The sequence below is a fragment of the Podarcis tiliguerta genome (genome assembly GCF_965153285.1).
Source record: "Podarcis tiliguerta genome assembly, chromosome: 6".
In the NCBI taxonomy this organism is placed as follows: domain Eukaryota; kingdom Metazoa; phylum Chordata; class Lepidosauria; order Squamata; family Lacertidae; genus Podarcis; species Podarcis tiliguerta.
Window position 1 is genome coordinate 64,447,820 of NC_139539.1, and position 27,755 is coordinate 64,475,574.

The window sequence follows — 27,755 nt, forward strand, 5'->3', positions numbered from 1 at the left end:
GATCTGCATCTTTAACAGCTGTGGAAAAGAGGACATTTCATACCATGTGCAGCTTGCAGGGCAAGCTAGCCTCTTTCACACCTGAGCACTCTAATATAGGGGACCACAGGACAGCAGTAATGATAAATGAGGCCAGGAATGTTGTCTGAATGGACAGAAACACTAGGAGAATTGGCACTAGGAGAGGTTGGTCATCACTTCAGGCAGGAAAACATCTTGGGTGACAAGGTTCAAGAGCATCTGTTGTTCCGATTATTATATTTAAAAAGCAAACCAATGCTCTAAAGATAGACTTCTGTAAGTTAAAAACAAATATGGGATGTTAGCACACAATTCTAGATAGTGATTAAAAACAAGGGTTATCAGCAAGAGGGTTAAGAGTAGGCTTGCTAGAATCTTACATGTGTTTATTTACTTTAATGTACACAGAAACACACACGTCCAACTAGTCAACAAGAGGTTTCAAGTGATCTCTGAGACCGCTCTGATTAATACTGTAATACTTGTCCTCTCTGCATTTTTCTGGAGAAGAGCCCTTCTGGGCAGCCGAGATGAAAACTGCTTGTTCTGATCTCATGATGTTGCTCTGAAACAGCACATATACAAGAGTTGCTGGGAACGATGGAACAACACTGGGAAGCTAGTGAGCAGATATTTAGCACAATAACAGAGAGGTGCAAGAAACTGATAGATGAAGTGGATGCAGAAAATAAAAACCATGCCAATCAGAGTTGGAAATTGATCCAATGAAGAGCTCTACCAATGGTTTAGCTACATTTCCTACCTCAATTCACATATTTCCTCATGGAGGTTGTAACTGATGAAAACCCACCTGCTTCCAGTTTGCTGAAACTACATCTATCTCAGATGTTGTCTCTTGTTGTTTCTCTTCAACACCATGTAACAGTGCATAGGATTCAATTGCCATAAAGACTGCAACAACTTGTAGCTACAAGACACATATCTGGCTCCCTCTGGAATTATTTCTGTGGACGCCATACACACACCCAAATAGACTGATGATTAACAAGAGGAATCCTAATCATGGCAAGGGAACAGTGAGGTGGAGCAGAACAGTAGTTTGACCATGGCATCCCAAGTCCTATTGATCATACTGGACTGGATGGAAAATGTGGAGTGGAGACCAGCACATCTCTGACTTGTCCTAACTTCCTCCAACAGGAGGATAATATTGCTTGGTAACTGATCTCAACAAACATCTATTTTTGTTGCAACAAAATGAAATATCCCAAAATATTTCCTTTTTTCTTTCCTCCCCACCCCCTCTTTTCCTTTATGGCCGAATCACACATTTCTTTAAAAGTATGATAGGCAAATTCCAACTTTTACGCATTTTCCGGTTTAATTCAAACAGCAGCACAATCCTCCATACCATCCTCTTAATGCAAAATACATTCCATTCAGCTACACTGGGCTTGTTTCTGAGCAAATATGCATAGGATTTGCACTGTAAGGCTTTACTGAAAGTGGGCCTTCACAGTTTGTGATCCACTAAGCCACTTATGGGGAATCTATGAATGCCACATAGGCAGTATGCTTTTAAAAATGGTTTAATACACGTCATACATACATTAATTTATAGATAAATCAAATTAAACCCAAGATTGATCACTATTTCTTTGTCAGGCAACAGTCCTATTAAAAGATCCTTTTATAATGTGATCCTGGGGACACTGATGATGGCCTTTATTGTGTGTACTGTATACAGATGTAAGATTTAAATGGTTATTGCCTGTTTTTGAAAAGACTGTCTATTATTCATGAGAGTGTACATATTTAGGGTGTATGGGGTGTTAGGGGAAGGGTAGTACCTCTGGTCGGGGACACATTGTGCTCCTTCTGAGGTAGTTTATCCACCTTTGGCCCCCACCCTGCACTCAGCTCTCTCACCTGTGGCTCCTAAAAGCTGTCAGCGTATGATAGCGACCAGCCACACCCTGAAAAACAGCTTTGACCAACTAGCTCAGGGGTCAGCAAACTTTTTCAGCAGGGGGCCAGTCCACTGTCCCTCAGACCTTGTGCGGGGCTGGACTATATTTTGAAGGGGTAAAATGAACGAATTCCTATGCCCCACAAATAACCCAGAGATGCATTTTAAATAAAAGGACATATTCTACTCATGTAAAAACACACTGATTCCCGAACCGTCTGCGGGCCGGATTTAGAAGGCAGTTGGGTCGGATCCAATCCCCAGGCCTTAGTTTGTCTACCCATGAGCTAGCTAAACCAGCTAAGGGCAGCCAATGGGTCTCAAACCCTCAATTAGTTAGGGACTGTCTTTTAAGACAGGTGGATGACAACTGAGTGCATTTTTGTGCAATTTAAGATCCTGCGACCACAAGGCATGTGACATTTTTTGCCTAAGTTTTGGCCAAAGTAGCAGCTAATTGGACAGAGCTGGCAGACTTTATAGCATGGCTTTCTTTTATATAATTTGATTTGCATGATTACAGGAGTCATTCGACACCAGCTTTTGGTGACAGATGGGTGATAATTGTACATGGTGTATGTACTGTATTTTTATTTATTTCATAGCCTATTGAATAAAATTAATTTATTCAGTAGGGTTAATGTTACAAAACAAATTTGTTAACTGGAGCTGTGGTTGAGATCTGGGTTAGATGTCTTAATATAAATTTATTCATAATAAGAATACATGTTTGAAATCCTTTTTGGAAATATATTTAAAATGGAACAAAATGAATAGGAAGACTGAAATTAAGTTCTTGGTTTGGTTTAATTATCAAACATTACTGTATATGCATATGCTGTTTATATCTCTTTTGTGTGAATATGGACGATCATAGCAACATACAAATGACATACCACAAGCCTACTCTTGAATCTTCACTGTCACAATCAAATCGGAGAAAGATGAAAAACATGCCCATCAAATCCTATTTTCAAAGCCCACATATTCTCTAGTGATCTGGTTTTATAGTCTCAGACCATAAGAAGGCTGGATGACAGCTAAACCACTGTAACAAGTATAAATATGCTTTCCCTCACTTTATCATTTGTGATGTCTGTTCAACTTCTAAAAGAAACAAAAACACATACTATTTGCAGTTACCTAACACAGTTTCACAGAATCAATTTTTGTTTGAATTCCATTGAATTTTAGAAGAAGAAAAATGCCCACAATGCTATTTTCAATTAATCTGGTGGGAAATTTCACAATAATTATGTAAGAATATGTACTATTTCTGTTCCAATTTCTTGATGTGTGGAGTTCAGGGACCGGGCTAAGGCAGGGTCACAAAGTTGGCAGGGGGGTGGTGAGATGTACAGTCCTGCTTCAAACCATGAGTGCCATAAGTAAGCATTGTGCAAATAAAGCTAGTGTCATAAGCCCTGTGGCTCCATTGGGATCAAACATGGCTTGCGTTATGAGCTGACAGGACACCAAGGACAGAGAGGAGGATCCTGGTAAGGTATACACACTAGGACAAGCTGAAGATGGGGAGGGGCAGGTTGGAGACTTACGAGGTACTCACGGGAAAGCAGAAGACGCTGAGGGGCAGCATGGACAGTTCAGGGGAGCCAGGGAGAGAAGACACATTACCAGAACCAGAAATACCCCCCATCTCCGCAGACACGGTGGGCTCAGGAACATCAGGAAATGCTCTCCAGGAGACTGAGGCAGGCAAGGGAACACAGCTCAGCCACTAGCGGACCAGGTGAAGGTCATAGGACTCGTTAGGTCTGGGAGGAGATTGTGGATTAGGTTCAGGGCAGGTGAGGATCACATGCTTCATCAAGTTGAGAAGCACAGGTGCACAGCTAGAGAAAACTCTGGTCTGTAAATTTATCAGGACAAGTTATTGGGTAGGATTAAAGGGAAGCAAAGCAGAAACTTTGTCTCCTCAACTTTCTCTGTTAATGGACCACAGCTTGGCTGCTTCAGGAACGCCAGTGAACTGTGACTTCAGGACTGACCCCGGGTGTTCCAACACAGGTTCCTCTGCAGAGGCGGTAACCTGACCTTACTAATTGACTATGTACCTTGCTTGTTGCATTGGACCTGGACTGGTACCTTACTGGACTGTCCGACTACTCTCTAGTGTTGTCTTTGGGACTGTGTGCACTATCAGGATAGCTCCTTTCTGCCCCTCTTTTGGACTAGAGAGCCTCTTTGGGGGCTGAGGAGGGCAATGACCAACCACTGGAGATGGCTTAGTGGGAGTTGGCAGAGGCCGAACTGGAGTCAGGGAGGGAAGGTGCAGCCTAGTCACAGAGGACCAAGTGCCACCTCCAGAGATGGGAACCCACCAGATAGAGTGTGAGCCTATGAACCCAACATTCCCCTCAAGGTAAGATTCTGATGAGAATCTTGTCACCTTGTCTTTAAAAGCTTGGCGAGTGGGGCATGATTCCACCCAGTTCTTAACTGCTTGCCCAACTCCTGGACTCCTACTGCTGCTGCTAAGTTGTGCTGTTCCTTGCCTGAAGAAAGATCTCTGTATACCTCACAAGTATGAGCTTCTGTTGTCGTGTTTTGGGCAGGAGTCAGGACAGCTGAACTAATACTGTAGGTAGAAAGCTAGTATTCCTTTCCTTTCCTTCCCTTCCCTTGCAGTGCATACTGCAACTTGTGAAGACGGTCCTGGGTATTCTGCTCTGCTTTTGCCAGCGAGTTGAAAGTAGGTTGCGCTGAGGAGTGCAAGATGGCCTCCTCCTCTTCATTGCATCCTCAAAGTCCCTTCTCACCTGGCTGCAGGAGTGAGAAGGAGGCTGGTGGCAGCAACTAGCACATAGTAACACCCAACAGGCAGCATTGCAGGGCTATTATGCAGCAGCAACAGAGGGTGTGTGATGGGCTCTCTTGAGCACACTCTACTTCCCCACCACAACTTAATGCTGCAGCATCATTACTTGAGTGTTTCTCTGCCAATGTATCATGTGATTGGCTGCTAGGGAAGAGAAACACATACAGTACAACGTCAAGAACACAGGGCTGGTTGCACCACAGATTATGTAGGAGAAACTGGACTGGGGGCTGCCATTTGGGAATCTTCCTTATGTTCCTGTAACATAGTTCTGCTGTCAACCACAGAATCAGACTCTATTCTGCTGGAGCAAAGGAGCTTCAAATGGAGACTGCAATATGAAATCACTGGATTTTAACACCTAAAGTGTTCCTGTGCCTCCACTTGTGGATTGAACTGTGACAATGGGTCATTATTTTTTAGCACATTATATGTGTTAATTGGTTTAGCAATGACAGGACAGCTGTGTCCTCAAATGCTGCTTTGGGAATGACCACTGTTAAGTATGTAATTATCACTGTCTGTTCTTTCCTGCGTTTTGTTTCCCTCTGGTGTCACTTTTCACAATCACCCCATCCAAGTTCATGAATCTGATGAAGTAGACTGTAATAAACTTGTCATAATATATTCTACAATAAATTAGCTAGTCTTTATGTTGCCTCAAGACTCTAATGTTTTTGCTCTAAAAGACTAACATGGCTACATGGCTAACATGCTGTGGTCTAAAACATCAGAGGGCAATAGCTAAGAGAGGCTGAATTAGATTATATAAATCCCAATGGATTTTGAATGCATGCTTCCCCAGAGGCAGGTCTCTGCAAATATAAGATTTCTCAAGACAGGATCAAACTCAACAGGTTCCTGTTTTTCCAAGGTGTGATGAGCAGAATCAATTGACTCTTAATAACATTTCAAACAAAATCAAATACACTTATTTTAAAGAATAATAGCAACAAAATGGAAGAAGCTTTCTATTCTACTAAAAACTTGAGGCGCATTTCTATTCTTGTGCTTTCTGCTCTTTTGACTCTCTATTTCTCAGTTTCTGGCAAATGTCTGCCCTGCTCCCATATCACAAAAGACAGTAGCAGAGGCTTTTACTTGTTACGTAATACAGTGCTACCTCGGGTTACATACGCTTCAGGTTACAGATTCCGCTAACCCAGAAATAGTACCTCGGGTTAAGAACGTTCGTTCAGGATGAGAACAGAAATCATGTAGCGGTGGCGCAGCGGCAGCAGGAGGCCCCATTAGCTAAAGTGGTGCTTCAGGTTAAGAACAGTTTCAGGTTAAGAACAGACCTCCAGAATGAATTGAGTACTTAACCCGAGGTACCACTGTAGATCTTTATCAGGCATGTACTAGTATAGGCTCAGCAGAAGCCACAGGGTCCAGAAGTCATCATTCCAAGGAATGCGAGTAAGACAAGAGAAGGTTAATGATGATGTCTCAACAATTGTCACACCCTTCCCTTCCAGCTTTTAAAGCCGAGGTGTGGTGAGCTCACTTGTGAGACTTAGTGACAAGACTGTGCCCTGTCTCTCTGACTGCAGGAAGAATTCAACATAGCACTCTCATTCTGCCAGCACAAGCATTTCAGCTTGCTAGATGAAACAGTCTCCCCTCTCCTTCCTCTGCGCACTGTTTTGGGGGTTCTCCCAAGCCCACCCAAGCCAATTTGTAGCGGGATAGGGAAAGCCTAGTTGCACTAGCAGAACTCTGCTAGCAGAACTTGTTAGTTGGATCTGTAAAGGCCGATCGGACCTCAGGGGCATAGGGAACCACTAGAAGTGGTCCCATCAAACAATCTCAGTGATGAAGGTGGTACCATCTGGATGGGCTTGCCAAGAAAAGCAGCTTTGAAAACATACTGTTAAATAAATATCCAACCACCAGTTCAGCCATCTTTTGTACATGCAGTGGTGGCCAGTCCCCATTGGGACTGGCAGGGCATAAAGCAAGAAGCCCACAGTAAGTGGCACCAGAACCAGATAGGCAGAGTCAAGCAAATTTAGTGCCCCCCCCTTTCCCACCTGCTCCCTGCTGAGTTCTAGAAATGTAACTGAGCCTAAGGAGGAGGAGGCTGACAGCCACCTTAGGTTGGTGGATCAGTGCCCCATTCATCCTAATGAGGACACCATATTGTCCTTCACAGCAGGCACCACATTGTCTCAGGCAGCCTGCTGGAGAAGAGAGTGCCCTGCCTACTTTGATCTACATGGAGAATTGCCTTCAGCCAGGTTATGTTTTTAACCGAAAATTGTCTGTTCTCTCTCATACTGAGAGGTTCTTTCTCATCACAAGCTGCCTGATCCTTCTAACGGGATCAAGGGCTGAATCTAGACACGTCAAATAAGCAATTCAGTTAAACATGTTATAAACTCATACAGGGAAATCTGGTAGGGAAAGACAGGACTCCATAGCACCATATAAAACATTTTTTAACCAATCTAGCTGAGCCCAAGGACTAAACTTTGGACCTTCTGCAGGCAAGGTTGAGTGGTATCTTGCATAGCTTATTCCTCCAAGGTACTCTTTCTCTTCTGAGGTCAGTATTGGTCACCGCCACCCCTGACATAGGACAAGAAAAGGGGTCCTATTTACTTTTCTGGAACCCATCTGACTAAATTCAACCATCTGCTTATTTTTCCTGTCCTTTTCCCTGAAGCCCTTTTAAAGTCTTGCTCTGCTTCTGAAGCTAGTAAAACATCATTCACAGCATGTTGTCAGTATGACCCATTTCTGCCACCACTCTCCAGTGGACAGTTTTCTTTTTGGGTAAGATCTGTTTGATGTTCTTTATATAGATTTGTTCCCCACATAGCCTTCCCCAATTGTGTATCTGCAATGGGTAGAGAAGAACCACACCCCACTGGAGCTGAATCAGATAGGATTATTATCTTTTATTCACATTAAGAATGAGGATTGTGCTTCTGGAGCTGGTCTTGAGACAATCCGAGTATATAAGTCCACACTACAGAACTTGAACCTAAGTCTTGATCTCGTTCACTCATCTTATAAAATCTCCACAAGGATTTTTTCATAACAATATACTAAAACCTTGCCCAAAGAGTTTGAAAATAAACGAATACCATTTGGCCATATGGAAAATCTAGAACACCTGTGAGAAGTTTGTTGAGAAACAGTCTTATAAGTGGTGTATTTTCTTTTTAAGGTAGACAGATTTCATCTTAGTCATCGTCATCTGTCTGATTAATTTGTTACTTGCAAATGAACTGGGCACAAAGTGCACTTGTATCCAAGTTATGCATTTGAAGGCACTTTTTTTGGAATAGAAGCATATGATTCAGCAAGTTCTTCTGAGAAGGTTTCACATAATTATATTTTTTTTCACAGAATCTAAACTTACAGACTTGCTCACTCTATGTGATTACATAAGATCCTGATGGAACTTTACAACAATCTGGCCTAGCTCTTGCAGAGGCAATGTTGCAGAGCTTTCACTCTCTGGTCTGATGCAGAATTTTGGGTGCATCTGCACCTCTCATTCAAGTCCTTTATTATCATTACTCGTCCTTCCTTAGGAGTGCAGAATTGAGCTACCTCCTCTTTAGCTTCACAGCAACTCTGTGGAGTAGGCTATTCTGGGGGGAAGTGACTGGCCCACTGTGCCTTGAACCCAGAGTTCACCAGTCGTTGTCCAATACTAAACCTCACTGCCTCTCTTTGTTGTTTTGCATTGTTTAGGCTGCAAAATGGTGGTGAGATATGTGTCTAATTAAACACATAGTCTACTTGTGCACAATTAATAAATCACCCACAATTTCCTGTTGATATTGCTCAGAGACATTTACATTTTCCTTCCTAGTGTGGGAGCCTGGATAGCTCAGTTGGTTAAGAATGTGGTGCTGATAATGCCAAGGTTGCAGGTTTGATCCCTGTATGGGACAGCTGCATAGTTCTACATTGCAGGGGGTGGACTAGGGACCCAGCTATATTAGTAATTAAACAGTGATTTGAATGCGTTATAAACATGCAACACCAGGTGGCGCCAGGGAGCAGGCAATTTTAAAACGTGATTTTCCATAGGGATTTTTTTCTTTTGTTATAACAATCTAATTTCTGACTTACTCATAGCATTTTCCGCCTGTGTTTAGATCCACCCAAGATGATCCTCATGGTCCCTTCCAACGCTACGATTCTATGATTTTATTTATGCATCCTAGTCCCTGAATATATTTTGTCACAGCCATCCAGTTGCAGGTGCCTTTTGGCAGGTTGTTTGGAAATGTTGTGCTATTCTGATATTTAAGTGTCTCAGTGTTGTCGTTTAAATTTTTAAACAAAGATTTTGATGCACATTAATTTGGAGGGCCATGTTTACATAAATACATTTTGTTTGTTTCTGTGTCCCTCCGCTTTTTGGTCCATGTGCATCTCTCTGCAGTGCTATTTCTCATGAACACAGATCTGTAGCATTCATATGAACTACATGAGGAAATATTTAATAGTGTTTTTTGTGGCTCTGTGATATCTCCATACAGATTGGCCAGAGGGTATTGCCAGAGGATTAAAAGTTTGTGCTTTTAAAATATTATTTCCCTGACCAACAATGCTGTCTCTACAGGTGACCAACATTCTAGCTCTCTTACTTGGCCTTGAGGATACTGTCCAAGAGTCTAAGAGTTGACATTAGAGGTGAGGGATACAATTCCCAAACGAGCTATGTTGGGTGAGCGATTATCTCAGTATTCAGGAAGCCCTAAGGAGGACACACATACAGTTGGGAGTCTTTTCATATAGATAAACTGCACTTGCTACTGCCTTCACTATTGCTGGCTGCCAGAATATTTATATATACACATACCCACAAAAGTGCTTGCACTTAGGTGAGATATATACATATTATTGGGAGGGAAATGCATTTACTTACCTTATATAAAACCTTACATTATATAAAATATAAAACCTCCTGTGAAATGTACATGAGAAATGAGCTTATATGATATTCAGTTGCAACCCCTGCTGTGTGTCCCTGTTTTTTTCCTTTTCTCTCCCTAAAAGTGTAGTACTGAATGCAGTTTTGCTACCGTCAAATCCACCTTCTTCCTTGCTATGAGATGTTTTAATACAGCCAATAAGCCACGCCTGGCCATGTAGAGATCACTGGAAGTGAACAGATTAATGAGCTCTTGAGATGCCATATTATAGCAAGATAATGATTTAGCTGAAGTTTTTGGATCACACCCTGGAGAACTAAAGTATATTTAAGGCCTACTGTGGGCTCCCAAAACTGTGGCATGTGAGGTGATGCAGAATAGTCTGCCGTATTTGGCAGCACTAATGATGATGGCTACAAAGCTGCGGCCACCACAAACCTGCTGGGTTTTTATGAATCTGACCTCTGGTTCTTGCCTGGCTGGGGATGACTGAAGTCAGAAAGAGACTCAGGAAAGACACATATGGCTTGAAGAAGCTAAAGAGCCAATAAATTTGGCAACGATTTAAGAAAACATTTAGGGAAGAAGAAAAACAGATAGCCAGTGATACATGTGGTTTTAATGCCTAAGAACACAAAAAATGCTATTTTGGATCAGACTAAACATCCACTTAGTCCATCCTGTTTCCCACAACAGGACCTGAGCCTAAAATGGAGGGGCTGACAGCATTAGCACCCTAAGGGCCTTGCTTCCCTCATAGCCACAGCCTTGGATTCAAACAGAAATCGAACATCACTCTGACTCTCTCTCCAGCTTGCTGCTTTTTCCTCTAACTCACATCACTGCAAAACTCTCTGGCTTTGTCTTTCTAACTACCTGCCAGTTGAGGGAGGGGACTCACCCATTTCTTTGTTCCCTTAATGGCCCATTACCCACAAGATTCCCACATCAGGAAGCTAGTGTGGCTCTCTGCATACAGTCTACTCCAGGGGTCAGCAAACTTTTTCAGCACGGGGCGGTCCACTGTCCCTCAGATCTTGGGCGGGAGGGGAGGCAGACTATATTTGAGGGGGGGGGATGGGAAATGAACGGATTCCTATGCCCCACAAATAACCCAAAGATGCATTTTAAACAAATGGGAACATTCTACTCATGTAAAAACACGCTGATTCCCGGACCATCCACGGGCCAGATTGAGAAGGCGATTGGGGCAGATCCAGCCCCCGGGCCTTAGGTTGCCTACCCATGGTCTACTCCTTTCCCCCAAACTCATAACAATATAATTTCTGAGGTGAGGAAACCAGAAAGGTATGCAGCATTCCAAGTGTGTCCCTACTATAGATTTGCATTATGATAGTGTCAATTTTATTCTCAGTCCCTTTCCTAATGATCCCTAGCATGGAATTTACCTTCATCACAACAGCTGCTGCATACTGAGTTGATATTTGCATGCTTCTCTGGCATGCTCTTATTATATGTACTGATCATTTTTATTTGCAAACAAAAGTGACAGAGAGGGACCCTTGAGACATCCATGTGATATTACTGAATCTCTTGAGCCTGAAACAACACTCTCTCCCCTCCAATCCCCAAAGAAAACAAATTAGCAAAAGAAAGTATCAAACAGCACACCCCTACACAAATCTACGTATTCAAAAATCCCATTGTACTCATTGGGGCTTACACTCAGTTATAACTGTGTATAAGTTTGCAGCCTAAAGGGTGGAAGAGTACATATTAACATTAGGAAAAATCAAAGGCTCCAATAATGAAGAAAGCAAGGAAGAACACCAGCTAGTATGTGAGACATTGACATTTGTCAAAAAAGATTGCAGGAAGGTCGGCTGGGTACAAATGTCCACATCAAGATAACAAGAAACAGAACACCAGTTAGAGACAGTCAGTATTGGAAGATTATATCAGATACAGAGTGCAGTCTAGCTCTTCAGCATTGGGTAGGGACTGATGCCAAGGGCTGGAGGGGAGGGTGATAGGCTATTCTGCTTCCCAGGGTGCTACCAGATAGAACAGATGTTTCTCATGCACATAACCTCTTTCCAGTATCCACAATACATTACTTGCATAAAAAGGCCAAGCCTGCATGAGTTCTGGATTTAACTTTTCTGGGGGAAATCTGTTAAGTTTAAACAAACATACAAACAAACAAACAACTGTTGCCAATGACCCGTTTACAATACTAAGCCTTCATTTCAAAGCACCCCAAGTTACACCCAGCAGATGAGCAGAGCTATTTCAAATTCTACTCAAATTCAAATGAGATTGCAGAGAAGACGGATGGTGTTATTTTGTTTGCACCCAGACTTTACAGTGGAAGATGTAGGGCTGTGCCTGAACTAACTTTCTCAGGAAGGGAGACAGAGGAACTGGGGAAATATTGGTGACAAGAAGCTTTATTAACAAATTAAAAACTGACACTTTGCCAGGTCTAGATGGTATTCACCTAAGATTTCTTAAAGAACTAAAATGTGAAATTGCTCATCTCCTAACAAATATATATAACTTGTCTCCAAGATCAGCCTCTATACTTGAAGGCTGGAGGAAACTGGCAATAGAACACCAATTTGTTTTAAAATAGAAAAAGACATCTAGAAGAGATCCAGGAAATTACAGGCTGGTTAGCATAAAGTCTGTTTCAGGAAATCTGGTGGAAAGCATTATTATACAGTATATAGAATTACCAAGCCTTAGAAGAACCAGTATGGCTTCTGCAAGGTACTTGCTAACCTTTTAGAGTTCTTTTGAGAATGTCAACAACCATATAGATAGAGGTGAGGCAGTTGGCATTGTGTACTTGAATTTTCAAAAAGCTTTTGGTAAATTACCTCACCATAGACTCCAGAGTAAGCTTAGCAGTCATGGAATAACAGAAGAGGTCCTCTTATGGATCAATAACTAGTTACGGAACCAGAAGAGAGTAACTAGGTAGTTCTCCCTATGGATGGATGCAGAAAGTTGAGACATTGAGATATGTCCCTTTAAACTTGTTCATTAACAATCTAGAGTTAGGGGTGAGCAGTGAGGTAGCCAGGTTTGCCGATAACGCCAAATGGTTCATGAAGGATATTATAAAAAGTGATTGCAAGAATCTCTGCAAAGTGGACAAACGGGCAGTAAAATGGCAAGTGTGTACGGTAATTCAAATGTAAGCAAGCGTAAAGTGATGCACGCTATTGCTCCTTCGATATGTTGTGAGCCACTTTGGTCACAGTTTTGAGGGTAAGCGGCATACAAATTCAACTGAACAGTAAGTTCAGTTTACTCCCAAGTATTTTTAGCAGGGGTGGGGGACCCTTTTCAGCACAAGAGCCACATTCTATCGTCAACAACCTTTGGTGGCCACATGCAAGTGGTGTATGGCGCCAGAGGCAAAAGTGAGTCCAGCAATGGTTGTTACTCTAACCTTTGCACAGTAACTTACATTTCAAATATAATACATGCTTGAGGCTCCTCTCCAATCTCCATCTTGGTGAGTAAGAGGCATTACCACAGTTCAAGAACTCATTCCAGCCAGGCACAGAGAAGGGCACAGAGCAGAGGTGTGGACAGGGGATAAGTAGCCTGTGGGTTGGTGTGGCCTGGAAAGTGTCTTAAGAGAGCTCCAGAGGGCCTGAGAGATTCTCTACCCCTGGAGTATAAAACTGAAGCCCATTTCCAGAGAAGGACCTGGCAACCCTTAAGTGTCATGGAAATGAGTTGGCAAAGAAAGATTCTAGAAATCATCAAATGGCACTGTTCATTTTCATTACTGTGAAGTCATCTGGATTTGGCTCAAAAGGGAGGCAGTAATAGAAAAAAGCTTGGATGAACACTGGTTTGGTCACATTACAAACACGGATAAGCCAGAGAGCCTGACTGTTAGGCAAGAGAGGATGAAAAAGGCCAAACGAATACGGACTGAGATAGAGGGATTGATCTAGAGAGCAAAGCTAGTCAGGAATTGGCAAGTACCCTGTTTACGTTAAAAGGACAGATGGTCATAATGATGATTTCATTCTTTTCACAAATGTATTTTCTAATGCTTCAGGATAATAGTCAAGCTGTCTATGCATTTGTGGTTATGAGACCAAGATTTTAAAGAAAGGTCAATTTTCCTATTAAGGGGGTATTTTTACTTTCCTGAGGGTGTCTCCTGTTAGTTGTCGCTGTAAAAAGGGCATTGTATTGCTAGAATTATCCAATCCAGCATGTCAATTGTTATGTTGATCTAGCTAGACATATTCTGCATGCTTCAAGTTGTCATATATTTCCCAGCTGTTCCTGATATTTTTGGATTTGGTCTACAGAGAGCTTCAGCATTGTCAGACAAGCCCTTCACTCTGAGTGTCCCCTGCAAACAATAAAAGATCACACTATGTGATCAGAAGATTAACTTGCTATGGTGCCAACTCCTTAGAATGCAGATGCACCCTCCATCCGAGCAGTGTACATGTTGATCAGAAAGGGGGAGAAAGGAACGCCAGTGAATTTTATTGACAAAACCAGAACTACTGCTATATAAATTCTAAAGGTCAAGATGTAGCATCTGAAAAGCAGGAATTGAATTTGTTTCTGTATGACAACAATTTCTGTCAGATTTTGTTCTGAGAAAGCTACATTAATCCCCATGATGGTTGATCTTGGGGTATGTGTGTGTGTGTGTGTGTGTGTGTACACAAACGCACAATTATATATCTATATCTATAGCTATCTATATATATATGTCGTATGTCCCACAAAGGGAAGTTCTACTGCAACTTTTTGTATATGATATTTCCCAATTATCAGGACAAGCACTTTGGCCTCAGTCATTTATTCAGTTTATGGTCTTAACTGGGGCTCTGTGGTACATACTCCCTGGTCTTTTCACTGCATGCAAAGTTACTGTCATCTGATTATCACTAGTCAGGGTATCAAGGGCCTTATTCCCAGCTGAAGGAAACTGACAGTCTGAGAGAGGCAGGAGGAGCAAGGAATATGTTTGCATATGACTGTACAATATGTTGGCTTGGTATGAGAGTTGGTATGAGGACCAAGTATGGCATAGAAAAGAGAAACTAGTAGGCATTCAGAACGCACCTCAGCTTAACACCATAACTGCTCCTTGGGAGCCATCAGGGCTGTCAAATCGGAGGCGGCTGTCAAATCTGGAGGTGATTTTGGCTCTGCACGCCGTAGGTTGTCTTGTCCTCTTGCCCAACAGAAACGGGCGTATTCCTAAGTTTTCCCTTAACTTGGCCAAATAGCCCTTTGGGCGTTTAAGGGGGGGCAGTAATCGACGTGGGGGCAACATGTTAAACCACCCTTCCTTGCGCGGCCCCGATCCAACTATCCCTGCCCCGCCTCCGTGGCTGCTTTTGAAACACACTTGCGACGCATTTATATAAAGGCCAAACGTACATGCTGAACCAAACATAGTACCAGAACCTCAGCCTATTCCACGTGGGCGATCATTTCTGGCCGCCCTTTGAGAACCCATCGCCCTTGTTTCTTCGCCGGCTCCTTCCTCTCTCCACCTTGTCCGTGCGCGCTCACACGCAAACACACACACACACACACACACACACAGAGAGAGAGAGAGAGAGAGAGAGAGAGAGAGAGAGAAGCGCCTTTGGAGCAAAGCCACTCAGCTCTGGCGTCTGTGTGTGTGTTTGCGAGAGAGGAAACCCTGAATTTCTTCAACTGTTTCGCCCTTAAACTTGGTGGGGGGTTGGGGGAAGGGGGATCCGCTTTAGGAAAGACTTCCTGACCCTCGCAGGGCGCACCCCAGTCGGTTATCTCGGACGACGAGCTTCCCCTGGAGATTGTTATTATTGATAGTACTGGCAATTTGTTCAGGGGACACCACGTGTGCGGTGGCGCGGCGCCTCGGAGGTGGGCTTGCACACAGCCCGGCGACATCGTGCGATCCGGAGTCACCCCCCTCCCCGGCGCCTTCCCAGCAGCAGCCACCCACTCCCGCCACCCAGCACCACCCAGCTTGCCTGGCGGCGCGCGGGCTGGGCTGCGAGGAGAGGGGAGGTGCTGGCTCAGGCTCCGTCTCTTCTCCCTCCTCTCCGATCCCCTTTCCCTGCGGGAGCGAGCGCTTTGCAAGGACAACGAAGGCTCTCGAGTGCGGGGCGGACGAGGCGAAAACACCCGCCCCCCTTCCCTGCCCCGTGGTAAAGCCGGGCAGCAGCGCCCAGCAGCCAGCTAGCCAGCAGCCCCGGCCGCGCCATCGCCCTTTCTCCGCCAGGAGGCATGAGCACCTGCGACGCCAAGGAGTATCTGACCAAGAGGGAGATCCCGCAGCTTTTCGAGGTAAAAACCCTCCTCGCCAGCCGGTCGACCCCGGCAGCCGCTCACCTCTCGCCTCTGGACCCTGGGCGGAGCAAGTTCCCCCGAAGTCTAGGGGAAGGGGAGAGTCACAGGATGGGGGGGGGGCGAGGCTGTGGGATCTAGGGCAAGGTGGGAGCGCACGGAGCATATTGAAGGGACAAGGCTTGTTTCGAAGGGAGGAATGTCACTTACTCCAGACTTCGCCTCTGACCTCTTTCGCCTTCTTGTGGCACAGTTTTCCAAGATCTAAAACGATGGTTGCGGTCTTTTGCCCCTATCATAGTACCGGCTGGGCATCCGTGATTTGGGCGACATACGAGACCCTACAGGCAGAGGGGGGAATTGGGGTAGTTAGTACGGCAGGGGAAAAGGCATCCTCCTACCTCTGTCTCCTTGTTTTGGGTACCCAAAGAGATGCTTTCGCTTACAGTGCGGATTGTGCATCTTCTCAGCCCCCCTGCCTGCTTCCTTTTGCCTTTCTCACCTAGCCTGATTCTGCGGAGCAGAGAGGAGTTAACGTTGTCCTCCCACTCTACTTTTAATGGATCTGGAAGCTTTCTTGCCTCCGGTTGCCTTGGCTCCTCTAGCTGCTTGTAAGGCAGCATTGATCCGACCTTGTGAGATGTGAATATGTGTGGAATTGGTGATCAGAAAAGCAGGAGGCAGGAATGTGTCATCTCCTATGGCATTCTCTGAAAGCTCTACATATCTTGACTCCAGGGTGAATGGATGGAGCAGTCAGTGGAGATGCTGCTGCAGTTTATTTTCTCCTAGGTTGCATGCCTCATGAAGCCATGAATGTTGCTTCCTGTGATCAAAACTGTGATATTTAAAAGGGAACATGACTGGGTAGCTAAAGTGAAAGGACAAAGTCAGTTGCTTGTGCTACTTGAGACCTAAAGGGATCAAGCATGTTCATCTGAACATTTTGGCACACTTAGGGTCCCAGTCTCCATTCCAAAGAGTATTTTCATTGTCATTGTGTCAAATCTCTTTAATGAGAATTTTTAACCATAACATAAATTCTCCCTTCCCTTCTTTGCTGGTGTTTTCATTTGTCTCATGGAATTCTTACTTTAGGGGATTCTCTAAGAAATATTTCTTTCTTTTCAGCAAATGACTGAAAATACCTAAGATGAATTTGTGAATTATTTAAATGATTAAATGGGTTAATTATAATTAACCCAGTTGTAGTATCTGAACATAACAGTAAATCACAAATGCTACATGCAGAGAAGTTTAGAAAACTGTAATAATTTTTTTATACAAACACTATTTTTGTGTATTCAGTTATAGATTATAAATAGTAAAATTATTGATAGAATAGTTTTGGGGAGTGCAGTCCTATACATGTCTACTCAGAAAGTAGCTCCATTGAATTCAATGGAAAGTGTGTATAATAGTCAAGCTAACACCCTAATCGTTTCAAGGTGCCTATGGTATTGCTATGCTATTGTTATGTTATTAATCATTATACAACATATCTAATATCTAAATGCCTTACAATCTATATTCTTGCTTGTTGTCACAAAAAAAATCAGTATGATAGGTCACTCTTACTCCCATTTAAGCATTATAAACATGAGGCAGTGGGATTACATGGGAGCTTTTGATGTTTGATACAGAAGGACTACATTTGTGCCAGGACAACATAGTTTCTGCTGCAATTAAAAAGGTGATTCTGCTATGTACATTAATTCATGCAAATGAAGGACATTTTGATATATTTGCTTATTTTGCAAATATCCACTCATTATTTGTTCTGCCTTCTGGTCATAGAGAAGAGTGAGAAGCTAAGTAAGGCTCTACAGACCTGCCCAATAGTTATCTTGCTCAATTGCCTTACTATTCACCTATGCTTCTGATGTTTCACTACACTCCCCCCCCCCACACTTTCTCTAATGTTTTCAAAGCTGTAAGACACAGGTGGGGAACCCAAGATCTGATCTCATACGGGTAGGAGTGGAGGGAGCCTTAGGTGGGAGAGAAGGGAAGTAGGGATGGGAAATGGGAAAGCAGAAATAAATAGAAGGATGGAAGGAGGAGGGAGCTATTAGCGTAGACCTTTGGTAAGAATGGTATGTTCTTCCTTTGGCATCCTGTTGTGCTGGGAGGAAGAGGGGAGGGATGGGGAGATTATTCCCCGCCACACACTGCTGTAAGGGCTGGAAACTTTTTAAAACAAATACAGTGGTACCTCGGGTTAAGTACTTAATTCGTTCCGGAGGTCTGTTCTTAACCTGAAACTGTTCTTAACCTGAAGCACCACTTTAACTAATGGGGCCTCCTGCTGCCGCCGCACCGCCAAAGCCCGATTTCTGTTCTTATCCTGAAGCAAAGTTCTTAACCTGAAGCACTATTTCTGGGTTAGCAGAGTGTGCAACCTGAAGCGTATGTAACCCGAGGTACCACTGTACAAACAGGGACATTGACAGGATGTTGACTTTTACACTGAACAGCAGAATGCGCACAGGTTTGTTCATAATAGTTAGCATGAATTGTTATACAGATTTGACATAATAATTTGACAAGTTGCATTGTAGCAATCAAACAATTTTGGCTGGGATGTGTGTGTGTTCTTTCCCCTCCATCCCTGTGTCTATCTTTTATTTTCTGCAACATACCAACTTCTTATATACTTTAATGCAAGCTGGTTCCATAGTGGAGGAGGATGTTAATCAATGACGCAAGTTAAAACTTTTTTTTAGATTCAGTTTTTAAAATTCCCTTTGATTAGCACCATACCCCCACATTTTTAATTTGTTGCCCAGGATATCTAATATCTCTCTGCTGGCAGCTGTCACCAGGAGATTTGAAGCAACTCTCATCTCGCTGTACCATCTGATTTGAGAAAGACAGTCTAAGTGGTGAATTGACGTCTGCAGACACTCATGGTCTGGATGTGGGTCAATGAACTAAAACTGAATCCAAACATGAATTTTGTTTGGGGTGGGGGGTGGCCTCAAGATCAGGAATTGGTAGGACAGGCTGTTCTAGACAGGCATTCCCCTTGGAGGAACAGATGTATAGCATGGTGGTACTTGTGGGGTCATCATTGTTACCTGAAGCCCAGGTGACCTCAGTGGCTAGAAGTGCTTATACTCAATATCAACAAGTGTGCTGCAGTTATCTATACACAGGTAACTTGTAGGTTAGACTATTGTAATGTGTTTTATGCAGGGCTGCCCTTGAAAATGGTCCCAAAGTTACAAGTGATGCAAAACACAGCAGCTAACATATTACTGGGTGCCCTAGAGCCCTTGCAAGTACCATCAACCTGGAAATAATTGTACTGATTACCTGTTTGTCTTCTGGGCAGACAGAAGGCAGGACAGCAAAAGGAAAAGTAGGCTCCCTGGGGAGCTAGAAGGGAATATGAGAGAAAGGGGGGCAACTATACAGATTATTATTATTATTAGATGGCTTTCACACAAAATGTGTCTCAAAGGAACCTGCAAATTAAGCTACAAATAATATCAAAGGCATTAAAACCACATTTTAAAAGTCATAAATGAGAGAGTATCTTAAAAAGGTAATGCATCCATGTTATTTTTTATTTTTTTATTTAAAGGCTTTTATAAGCCACTTAATATTTTAAAAATCTCTAAGCAGGGACAAATCCTACCCACCCCACTACAAGATTAAGCATTACAGATAGGCCAATGCACTCCAAATTAACAACCAAATGCCTGGATGAACATAAATGTTTCAGCCTGGTGTCTAAAACAGACAGTGATAGTACCAGGTGTGCTTCCCTGGGGAATGCATTCCCCAAATAGGGAGCCACCACTGAAAAGGCCTGTTCTCATGTTGCCACCCTTCAGTTACCAGCATGTAGACAACAGAGGTTAGGCTAAGCCTGTCTAGATAGGCTTGCAGCTGAATCACTAGCTAATCACTAGCTAAGACAATTTGCACCATCTAGGCTACTTGTGCCCAGAATGACAGTAGTGGATGCAGAAGTAGTCCCAGGCTTTGCACCTGCTCCTGTAGTTGGAGAGCACACCCACCAGCACACCTGCAAATGTAAAGGAGAAATAGAGCTGCATGTCATCAGTATATTGCTGACAGTACATCCCAGATCTCCATATGACCCCACTCCGTGACTGATGTGGTCAATGGGAGACCCCCGCGGGACCTCACATTGGAGCCAAACAACAACATCCCCCATTTTTATCAGTCATGAGAAGCAAGGTGCACAGCTCATTGTCCAAACCAAGCACCTGGTCTAGCTGTACTAACTGAATCTCATCCAACACAACAGGGCTAAGGAATGCTTTGTATCCCTTTTAGATTCATCTGCTTAAAACCAGAGTCGAGGTCCCGGCAGATGCAAACGCTTTTATCCTCAAAATGCTTTGCAAACAAGTCACAGCAGGCCACTGTGTATTCTGCACCTCCTTTGGACCAGAATGTTCTGATGGCAGACCATCCTAATAGGCCCTCACCTCTGTGGTGGGGAAAAGCTGCTGAAAGCCGAAATCTCAGCTGGAGTCGATCCAACCCAACCATTAAAAAGGACTGATGTTGCAGTCCCACCCACAGTGAGACCCACTTTGCCAGAATTCCAATTGCTGGCTGGTGGGACCTCCTGTCACACCATGCAGCCAGCCAGAGATTTCCCAACTGCTGGCTCCCAGCCAGATGTTGCTCCTGGGGTGCTTGGGCCCCAGCACTGCTGGCCCACAACCACTGACCACCCCCCTACCATGGGAGTGGCCATTACTATCCCAGATTACGCACTTTCTGCCCATTACAGACAACCAGATTTAGAGCGTGGCTTACCACATGCCTTGGGCTGACCTTTATTTGTTATACACAAGATACACCATAGTTATATCTTATGCAGTGTTTATGGGACAGATATATTCTTTGTACATATGGGAAGACGTTTTGAACTTTAAAGTGTAAACTGTTCTTTTGAACTATTCCGAAGAGGCTTATGGTGATACCGCCCCTTTAAGACTGGTTTATGGGAATGGGTTAGAACCTCAGAAATAATGAGCTTACATACAGCTGTCTTCCGATAAGGCTTCAAGGCCGGTGTCACAAGGTAATTGGGTGGTCTAAGTTCCCATAAACCTGGATTGGTGGGAGCTCTTGGCAGCCAGCCAAATCGAGGTCTGCATCTATTTGGGCTTTTGACAGCAACCTGTTTCCGTTGCTCAGCCTAGTGAGATTTAAGTGTAAGCGTTTGTTAATTAGTTGGATAAGTTAGTGTTTGTTGTCTTCTTACCTTCTGAGCCATTTTTATCTGTGTAATTATTTACATTTATCAGTGTAATTATTTCTACAAGAGAGGTTTTCTCATAGGGTTTTGTTTTAGTAAAGTTGGTATATGATTTTATGAAATTTGGTCTGGTCTGAGTTCCTGAACACTTTAATTTTGACCATGCTTTTCGGACCAAGGCTGCTACAGTGCTATGAGTAAACCTGCCAGCTTCAGTTTTGAGGCTACAGCAATTTATCTCTACTTCACAAAACTGTAACAGTACAGCAGTTATGTAAAGTGGTTGTTTAACAGATGTTGCCACATCATAAAAATGCATTAGGTTCTTCAGGTCACATATTTCTGGAGTTGCACATTTTTCTCTGTGTGGAATTACAGAGCACACACATTTACCATGGAGTCTTTGTTTACTATGACAAATAGTGTGATTTACAAGGAGTTTACACATCTGTTCAATTGGACAAATTGGCCTTATGTGAAAAGATGTCAGTAATACGCAACAGTTTAATTATTTTACATCATGGTGACTTGAGCAAAATAAATCTGGGCTTACTGATCACTTCTCACTGTTTACTGTACACATCGGGGATGTTTATATTTCAAGAACACCCTGTAGTTGTGATTTTAAACATACTTAGACCATTCAAACATTCAAGAAAAGATTTTGGCACTATCCACCAGGACCATATTGCTTTGGAATGCAAATGAGGAATCATGTAATTGAACTATCTCTCAAATCAGAAAGTCCTTGCATGTGGAATATTTACCCGATTGGGAAGATAATGAACCTATTCATTAACGTATTTATAATCCACATTTTCATAAAATATATCAATCAGCAAAAATAAAATCGGCAAAAAAGCATCCATGAAAACAACATTAAAAACATCAAACATAAATGATGCAGCATTCCCCGTATTAGAGGAAGAATCTAATATGCCAGATCTTTCAAATACAAATTGCCAGCTGCCTTTTAAAGTGGTATAGCCTGTAGCCTACAATACTACATGCTTTTTAGGGAACATTTGTGTATTTATTCATAGGAAGGTGATGTGTGTTGATACCCAAATCATGAATTTCACAGAATTATATGAGTAGAAGAGATCTAATGAATCATCCTGCTAGGATATTCTTCACCAACATTCATGAATTCATTCAGTAACAGTGGGGTTTTTAAAAAAATAAAAATAAACAATGCATTTACTGTTATGTGGAGCAGATGCTCTATAAAATGGGTATAATTTACTGTGTCATTGGTGGGTGAAAAATGAAGTGAAACAAATAGAAAACATCCTACAATTTCCATTTATTTAAAATACTCTTCCAGGCATCGAGCAGGGCCATAATGATGCCTTTAAGCAGCTTTTGTTGTCATTGTGATCAGTTACCAATATGTCTGCTGAATCTAAATATAGTCATAATTCAGCCTATTGAACTTAATGGGTATTACATTTATCATGACTAAAGTCCCATTGATTTCAGGGGGCCCACTAGGGGCGCATTGGAAGATGGCTGACAATACCATCTTCCCGACCCACACGGGGTAATTAAGAGGCTGTTATGGGAGTAGGCAGCCTCCCTTGTTGCCCCAAGGAAATGGGGAAAAGTGCCCTTGCCTGCTGTGCCCATAAATCACCCCCTAATTCGAAAGAAGGGGGTGAAGGCACTAGGCAGAATGCCCCCGTGTGGACCTCGGCTCTCCTGGACGCTGTCTCTGATCGCGCACTAGCTGCAGCAATTTGGAATAATTAATTACAAAAGAAGCAAATGCACATATTTCAAGTGAAGAAGGGGAGTGAAGTCTGCTAATTTAAGTGACCTCTGCGAAAGAAGACGACGAGTTGGAGAAACAGGAATATTTTACGATGAAGATACACAAAAGGCTGGGTATGTTGACAACAGGATTGAATGAGGGGAGACCTTTTTTACTTTCCTTCTAGGTGATTTACAAGAACCCCTCCTCATTAGAATCGTTGGTTGAACTGACCCAAGCAGGATGATTAAGGTCTGTGTGGAGATAAACTTTAACCAAAAGTATGCTTTATGGAGATCGAGAAGCAATAAGAGCTTTTGGAATGGCGCAGCAATTAATTCGGAATCGCCATCTTGCCAAAGGATTTATAGCCGGGAGGAGGAACGGACTTGTTTTCAGACTGCATTCCTGGTGAATCTCCTCAGAGGTTTTGAGAAAGGAGACAGATTGGTGAAGATTAATGACGCTAAGACTGTTTTGATGTATGGAAGTGATGTTATATGGAAAACATCTGGATATGGCTACTGGATAAATAAAATAAAAATCCACGCAGGATTACAAACTGTTCTAACCAGCTTGTGGAGACTATCAGAGGTCACAAAGAGAAAGGAAAATGATATGAAAATAACAACAAGAGATGTGGAAAAACAATAAGAAAGGACTGGATAGTACTGTGAACATCTTAAGGTTAGATTTGTGGACATTAAAACAGCAGCAAGAAGCAAGAAGTTGATTGGATCCCCTTCGGAACTTGAAATATGGGTACCCCCAACAAAAATTTAAAATTCGGCTGTGTAATTTGGAATTTATGTAATTTGGTTTGATTTGATGTGATTGGTCGGTTAATAAAAAAATATTCTTAAAATAAAGTCCCATTGATTTTAGTGGTTCTTTTCTAAGTGTGACTAAGTAGGAAAATAATCAGGGGAACTTATTCCATAACAATATAGAAGTCTTGACAATGATTTGCTATTCTATCACCAAGTGCTTCAGTATATAATACCACATGTATAAATTACCAATGTGTATTACTATCTGGGTGGGGAAAGGGAATGGGATTTCTGAATTTTTATTGTTTTGTGCTTCAGCAATTTTATGAACCTAACAAAATATTGCACAAGCTTTGGGGCATAGATTTAAGAGTTCAGCTGTACTGAGTTGGTTGAAATAAATAAATAAATAAATAAATAAATAAATGGGGGAAACCAACTCATTTAGCAATTTTGTACCTTAGCAGTGGTCCTGTAATACCCTAATCTACAAATTGATTCAACTGGTATGTTTGGATTGTTTCCAAGGCAGTCCTATTTAAATCAGTGGCATTTAACTTTGTTGATTAAGAAGGCCTATGAGTACAGGTGACCATGCAACTATACAATGGTATGTGTTCATTGGAAGCGTTGTTTAATGAAAAATGTTCATATTTCATGCTTTTCCTAAAAGCAAAAAGCAGCTAATCAAGTTTTCATGTGCAGCAATGTTATGTTTTCATAAGTCACACTTGTAATTTTAGGAGGTTTAAACCTGTGCAATTTCTTAAGTTTGTCATAAAATGGAAACCTGAAATAACAGGAAAAAATGGGATTGGTATGTAACAAAGTTAATTGTTAGACTACAATCATGTTTTCAACTTCAGTGGCTTATAAATCACTTTGGGGCATTATGTTTCAGAGTTTGCTGAATGGATTAATGTGCTACAAACCCGATGATCCAGTCGAATACCTGGAAGGTTGTTTACAAAAAGTGAAGGAGCTGGGAGGAGCAGAAAAAGTAAAATGGGACACTTTTGTCAGTCCAGAAAAAAGGACACTACCTTCACTGAATGGCAGCCAGTCAAGAAGATCCTTTTTGAGGAATGGTAAGATTTATTTATTTTTGTATCAATTTTATGTTTCAGCTTGGATTCAGGTGACAAGCTGAGTAGAATGGGTAAGCCACTCACTGTAGGATTTGAAGATGGAAGTGATGTGGGCGCATTGAACATTTGTTTAATGCTTTATTAGCGCATTAATTAATTGTGATGTGATCATGATTTGCTGCCTCGTGGCTTCTGTTAGTGATATGTGGCCACATTACATAAATGGGAATCACACCAAATATAAATCAATCAACAGCTGTAGAAGGATCCATCTTCATTTGAATTTTGATTCTAATTTAGATTTATTGCTGAATAATCTTTAAGTACATAAGGCTGTAATTCTATGCACTTATTTGAGACTAAGCCCCATGAAGCAGTGTGGGCCATATGAATAGGCAGGAGTGGTGAGCTGTGGCTTCCAGATGTTGCTGGACTACAACTCCTATTATCCATGACCATTGTTCCATGCTGGCTAGAGCTAATGGAAGCTGGAGACCAGCAATACCGGGGGGGGGGGGGGGACGGGGGGGCAAGTGGGTGAGACCTATGATTTCTGTAGAAAAATATGCCAGATTTGTTGGAATTCCAGTTGAATGGAGCAGTCTTTACAGTTGGAGGAGGGAAATAATGTTCCTTCCTATGTAGCAACTCCCTCACAATGAAAAGACTTATGATCTGCTTATCTTCAGTTGACTGGCATTGACCAGTCTGAGGAATTGTGGTGCTTTCTAAAGTTTACTGAAGTTGTATAAAGAACAACTTATTTACGATGGGCAACAATGCAGAAATTGGAATGCTCTGAAAAGCCTTACTAGTGCCAAACATAACAAACAAATACAAGCAAGTGTATTTTCTCAGAAATACCCAGTGCCTAGTCATCATATACAATAACCTGATTGGCATTGCTGATATAATTAATATGGATTAGTTAGAACAACTAGAAAGCTGGGTATAAATCAGCTTGGATTTTAAGCCATTCCAAAAATCGGACTGGGATAACATACAATGTCTATACACAAAGGATACATAAGGAAAGTACCTAATTATTTTGCTGCTGTAAATGTTCCTATAAAGCTACTAGAATTCTATGCAATTTCTTGCTGTAGTTTTTCCTAAGCAATTAAGGCATGTATGCAGTAATTAGATTGCATGCAGTAATTAGATTAAAATGTACACATAATGTCTGAAAACAACAACTCTGGTATGATGTCTTAACATGAATTTAAAATCAGACTTACAAAATAACTATAAGAAATTTATCAGCCTGCATGGGTTTTAAATCTGCCCACCTGCCTATATATGCTACATGTGATTCAACAGCTTGAATAATGGGATTTGGCAAGCTGTTTACCCAAGATGAATTGTTACTTGCTGTAGACCAATTTGCAAGGCATATCTTTAAAAGTTTCAAACAGGTAGCCTCTTACTTACTAAACAAAACTGGAAAAATGTATTGCCTTAATGTGCCAGTTGCTTGAAGTCCACCTAGGAAGCCCAAAATAGCAGGGAATTAATTTGCAGGAAACCACTCACTCTCAGGGGCTTACTAAGCATAGAGTTGCTCAGTTTTAAACTTTGTGATGTCCAGTAAATTGTAACCTGTAGCTTCATGTGCTTTACTGTCTCTTCAGTATGGAAGCTCTTTTTTATCCCTAGAGAGAACACTATCCCTATTCCCTTAGGAAGTCATGGCGGTTTGCTTAGCTTTGATAAACCATCTGTGATTGTCATTTAATCTCCATTTGTCTGCTGGATTTGCACAACACAACAAACTAGGTATTGGAAGACCGCAGCCAAATATTTGGCTAGTTGTTTCGAATTGTGTGGCATTTGTCAGTTCTTCAGTCTATGGCAATATGTAGCTCATCTTTCTGACCATTGTACAATGTGCTTTAAATTTACAGCATGTGTATACATGGCCTTTCTTCCACTTTTCCTTAGGTCAGCTCTCCTTCTGGCTTCCTCCTTTCCCTCTGTTCATCACTCTCAGGGCCTCTCCTCATAGCCTAATTTTCTTTGCTCAGGGACAAAGAAAATTTTCCTTGCTCAGTCTGAAGCCATGGAGATCCTGCTGTCATTGTGGACAGGGGGGGTCTGACTCAATATAAGCTACCTCCCTGTGTTTCTTTGTCGCCATCTTTGGGCACCTCCTAAGCCTGCACCTCAGCAGGGAGCCCACTGCCAATGTCTGGCCTCCCCAGGCCAGCTTCTGATGCTCCTTTGCAGCCTCTGCCTGTCCATATACCTCCTCTAAGCAAGAAAGCTATGACAAGGAAAAGGAAAAGGAGCAAGACTCTCTGCTCATCTTGCACAGTCTCTGTGAATTGAGGCCTAGGCGAGAGGCTGAGCCAATAGGCCGCAATGGCAGCAGCGAGGAAGACTGTGGCCCACTCAGGGCCTCTTGTCCGATGGCTTCTCAAAACCACCTGCCTCCATCGGCTTCTTTTGGCCTGCTGGCTGCTTACAGTATTCTTCTGACACCTGTTTTGCTGGTCCCATTACTTTACGCTTCTTTTCCCTAGGCCAGGAAGCCTGCCTTGTTTCTATTCCTACTGTCGCAACAGATTGGCCTAGAGTGGCTTCCGAGAGGAATGTTCTGTTTCATGGTTTGATTTGCCGGGAGGCAGGTTTTTTTTAATTAAACTGATAATTGTTTCAAGTACTACAACGTAACTGCTTGCCGTGAGGAATTTTTATATTCCAGCCACAACCAGCTGGAACTGGTTCTGTGAGGAAAACGTAAAAAGTGGTATTTTACTCAGAGTAGCCCTGTTGGCGTCGGCGGACCTAACTTAATCACGTCCATTAATTTCAGTGGCTCTTATTAAAAAATTAGTTGAATCCCACCCAAAGTTTTCTTAAAGGGACGATTTACTTTTCTAACAGCTTGAATGACGTGCAGTGCCTG

At 42.4% G+C, this 27,755-nt stretch overlaps 2 protein-coding genes and 1 long non-coding RNA gene across 4 annotated transcripts in view; 2 read left to right on the forward strand and 1 right to left on the reverse strand.

Moving 5' to 3' along the window:
• LOC310681069 lies at positions 1-27,586 on the reverse strand. Of its 2 annotated transcripts, XR_014513097.1 has the most exons (4): positions 26,199-27,586; positions 19,307-19,361; positions 16,199-16,329; positions 1-3,821 (listed from the first exon to the last, which is right to left on the reverse strand). It is a non-coding gene; the product is annotated as an uncharacterized lncRNA (long non-coding RNA). The 2 variants fall into 2 exon arrangements; XR_014513098.1 differs by lacking the exons at positions 1-3,821; positions 16,199-16,329 and adding an exon at positions 16,722-16,826.
• The window catches only part of ST6GALNAC3 (ST6 N-acetylgalactosaminide alpha-2,6-sialyltransferase 3), a 643,023-nt gene that overhangs the window by 537,442 nt on the left and 77,826 nt on the right, over positions 1-27,755 (forward strand). The gene's annotated exons all lie outside the window — the stretch shown is intronic.
• Positions 15,282-27,755, forward strand: part of AK5 (adenylate kinase 5) — an 86,236-nt gene continuing 73,762 nt past the window's right edge. The window contains exons 1-2 of the mRNA XM_083448432.1: positions 15,282-15,988; positions 24,661-24,847. Of these exons, the coding sequence (XP_083304558.1) occupies positions 15,929-15,988; positions 24,661-24,847 (247 nt within the window). The 5' untranslated portion in view covers positions 15,282-15,928. The remainder of the gene's footprint in view (positions 15,989-24,660; positions 24,848-27,755) is intronic.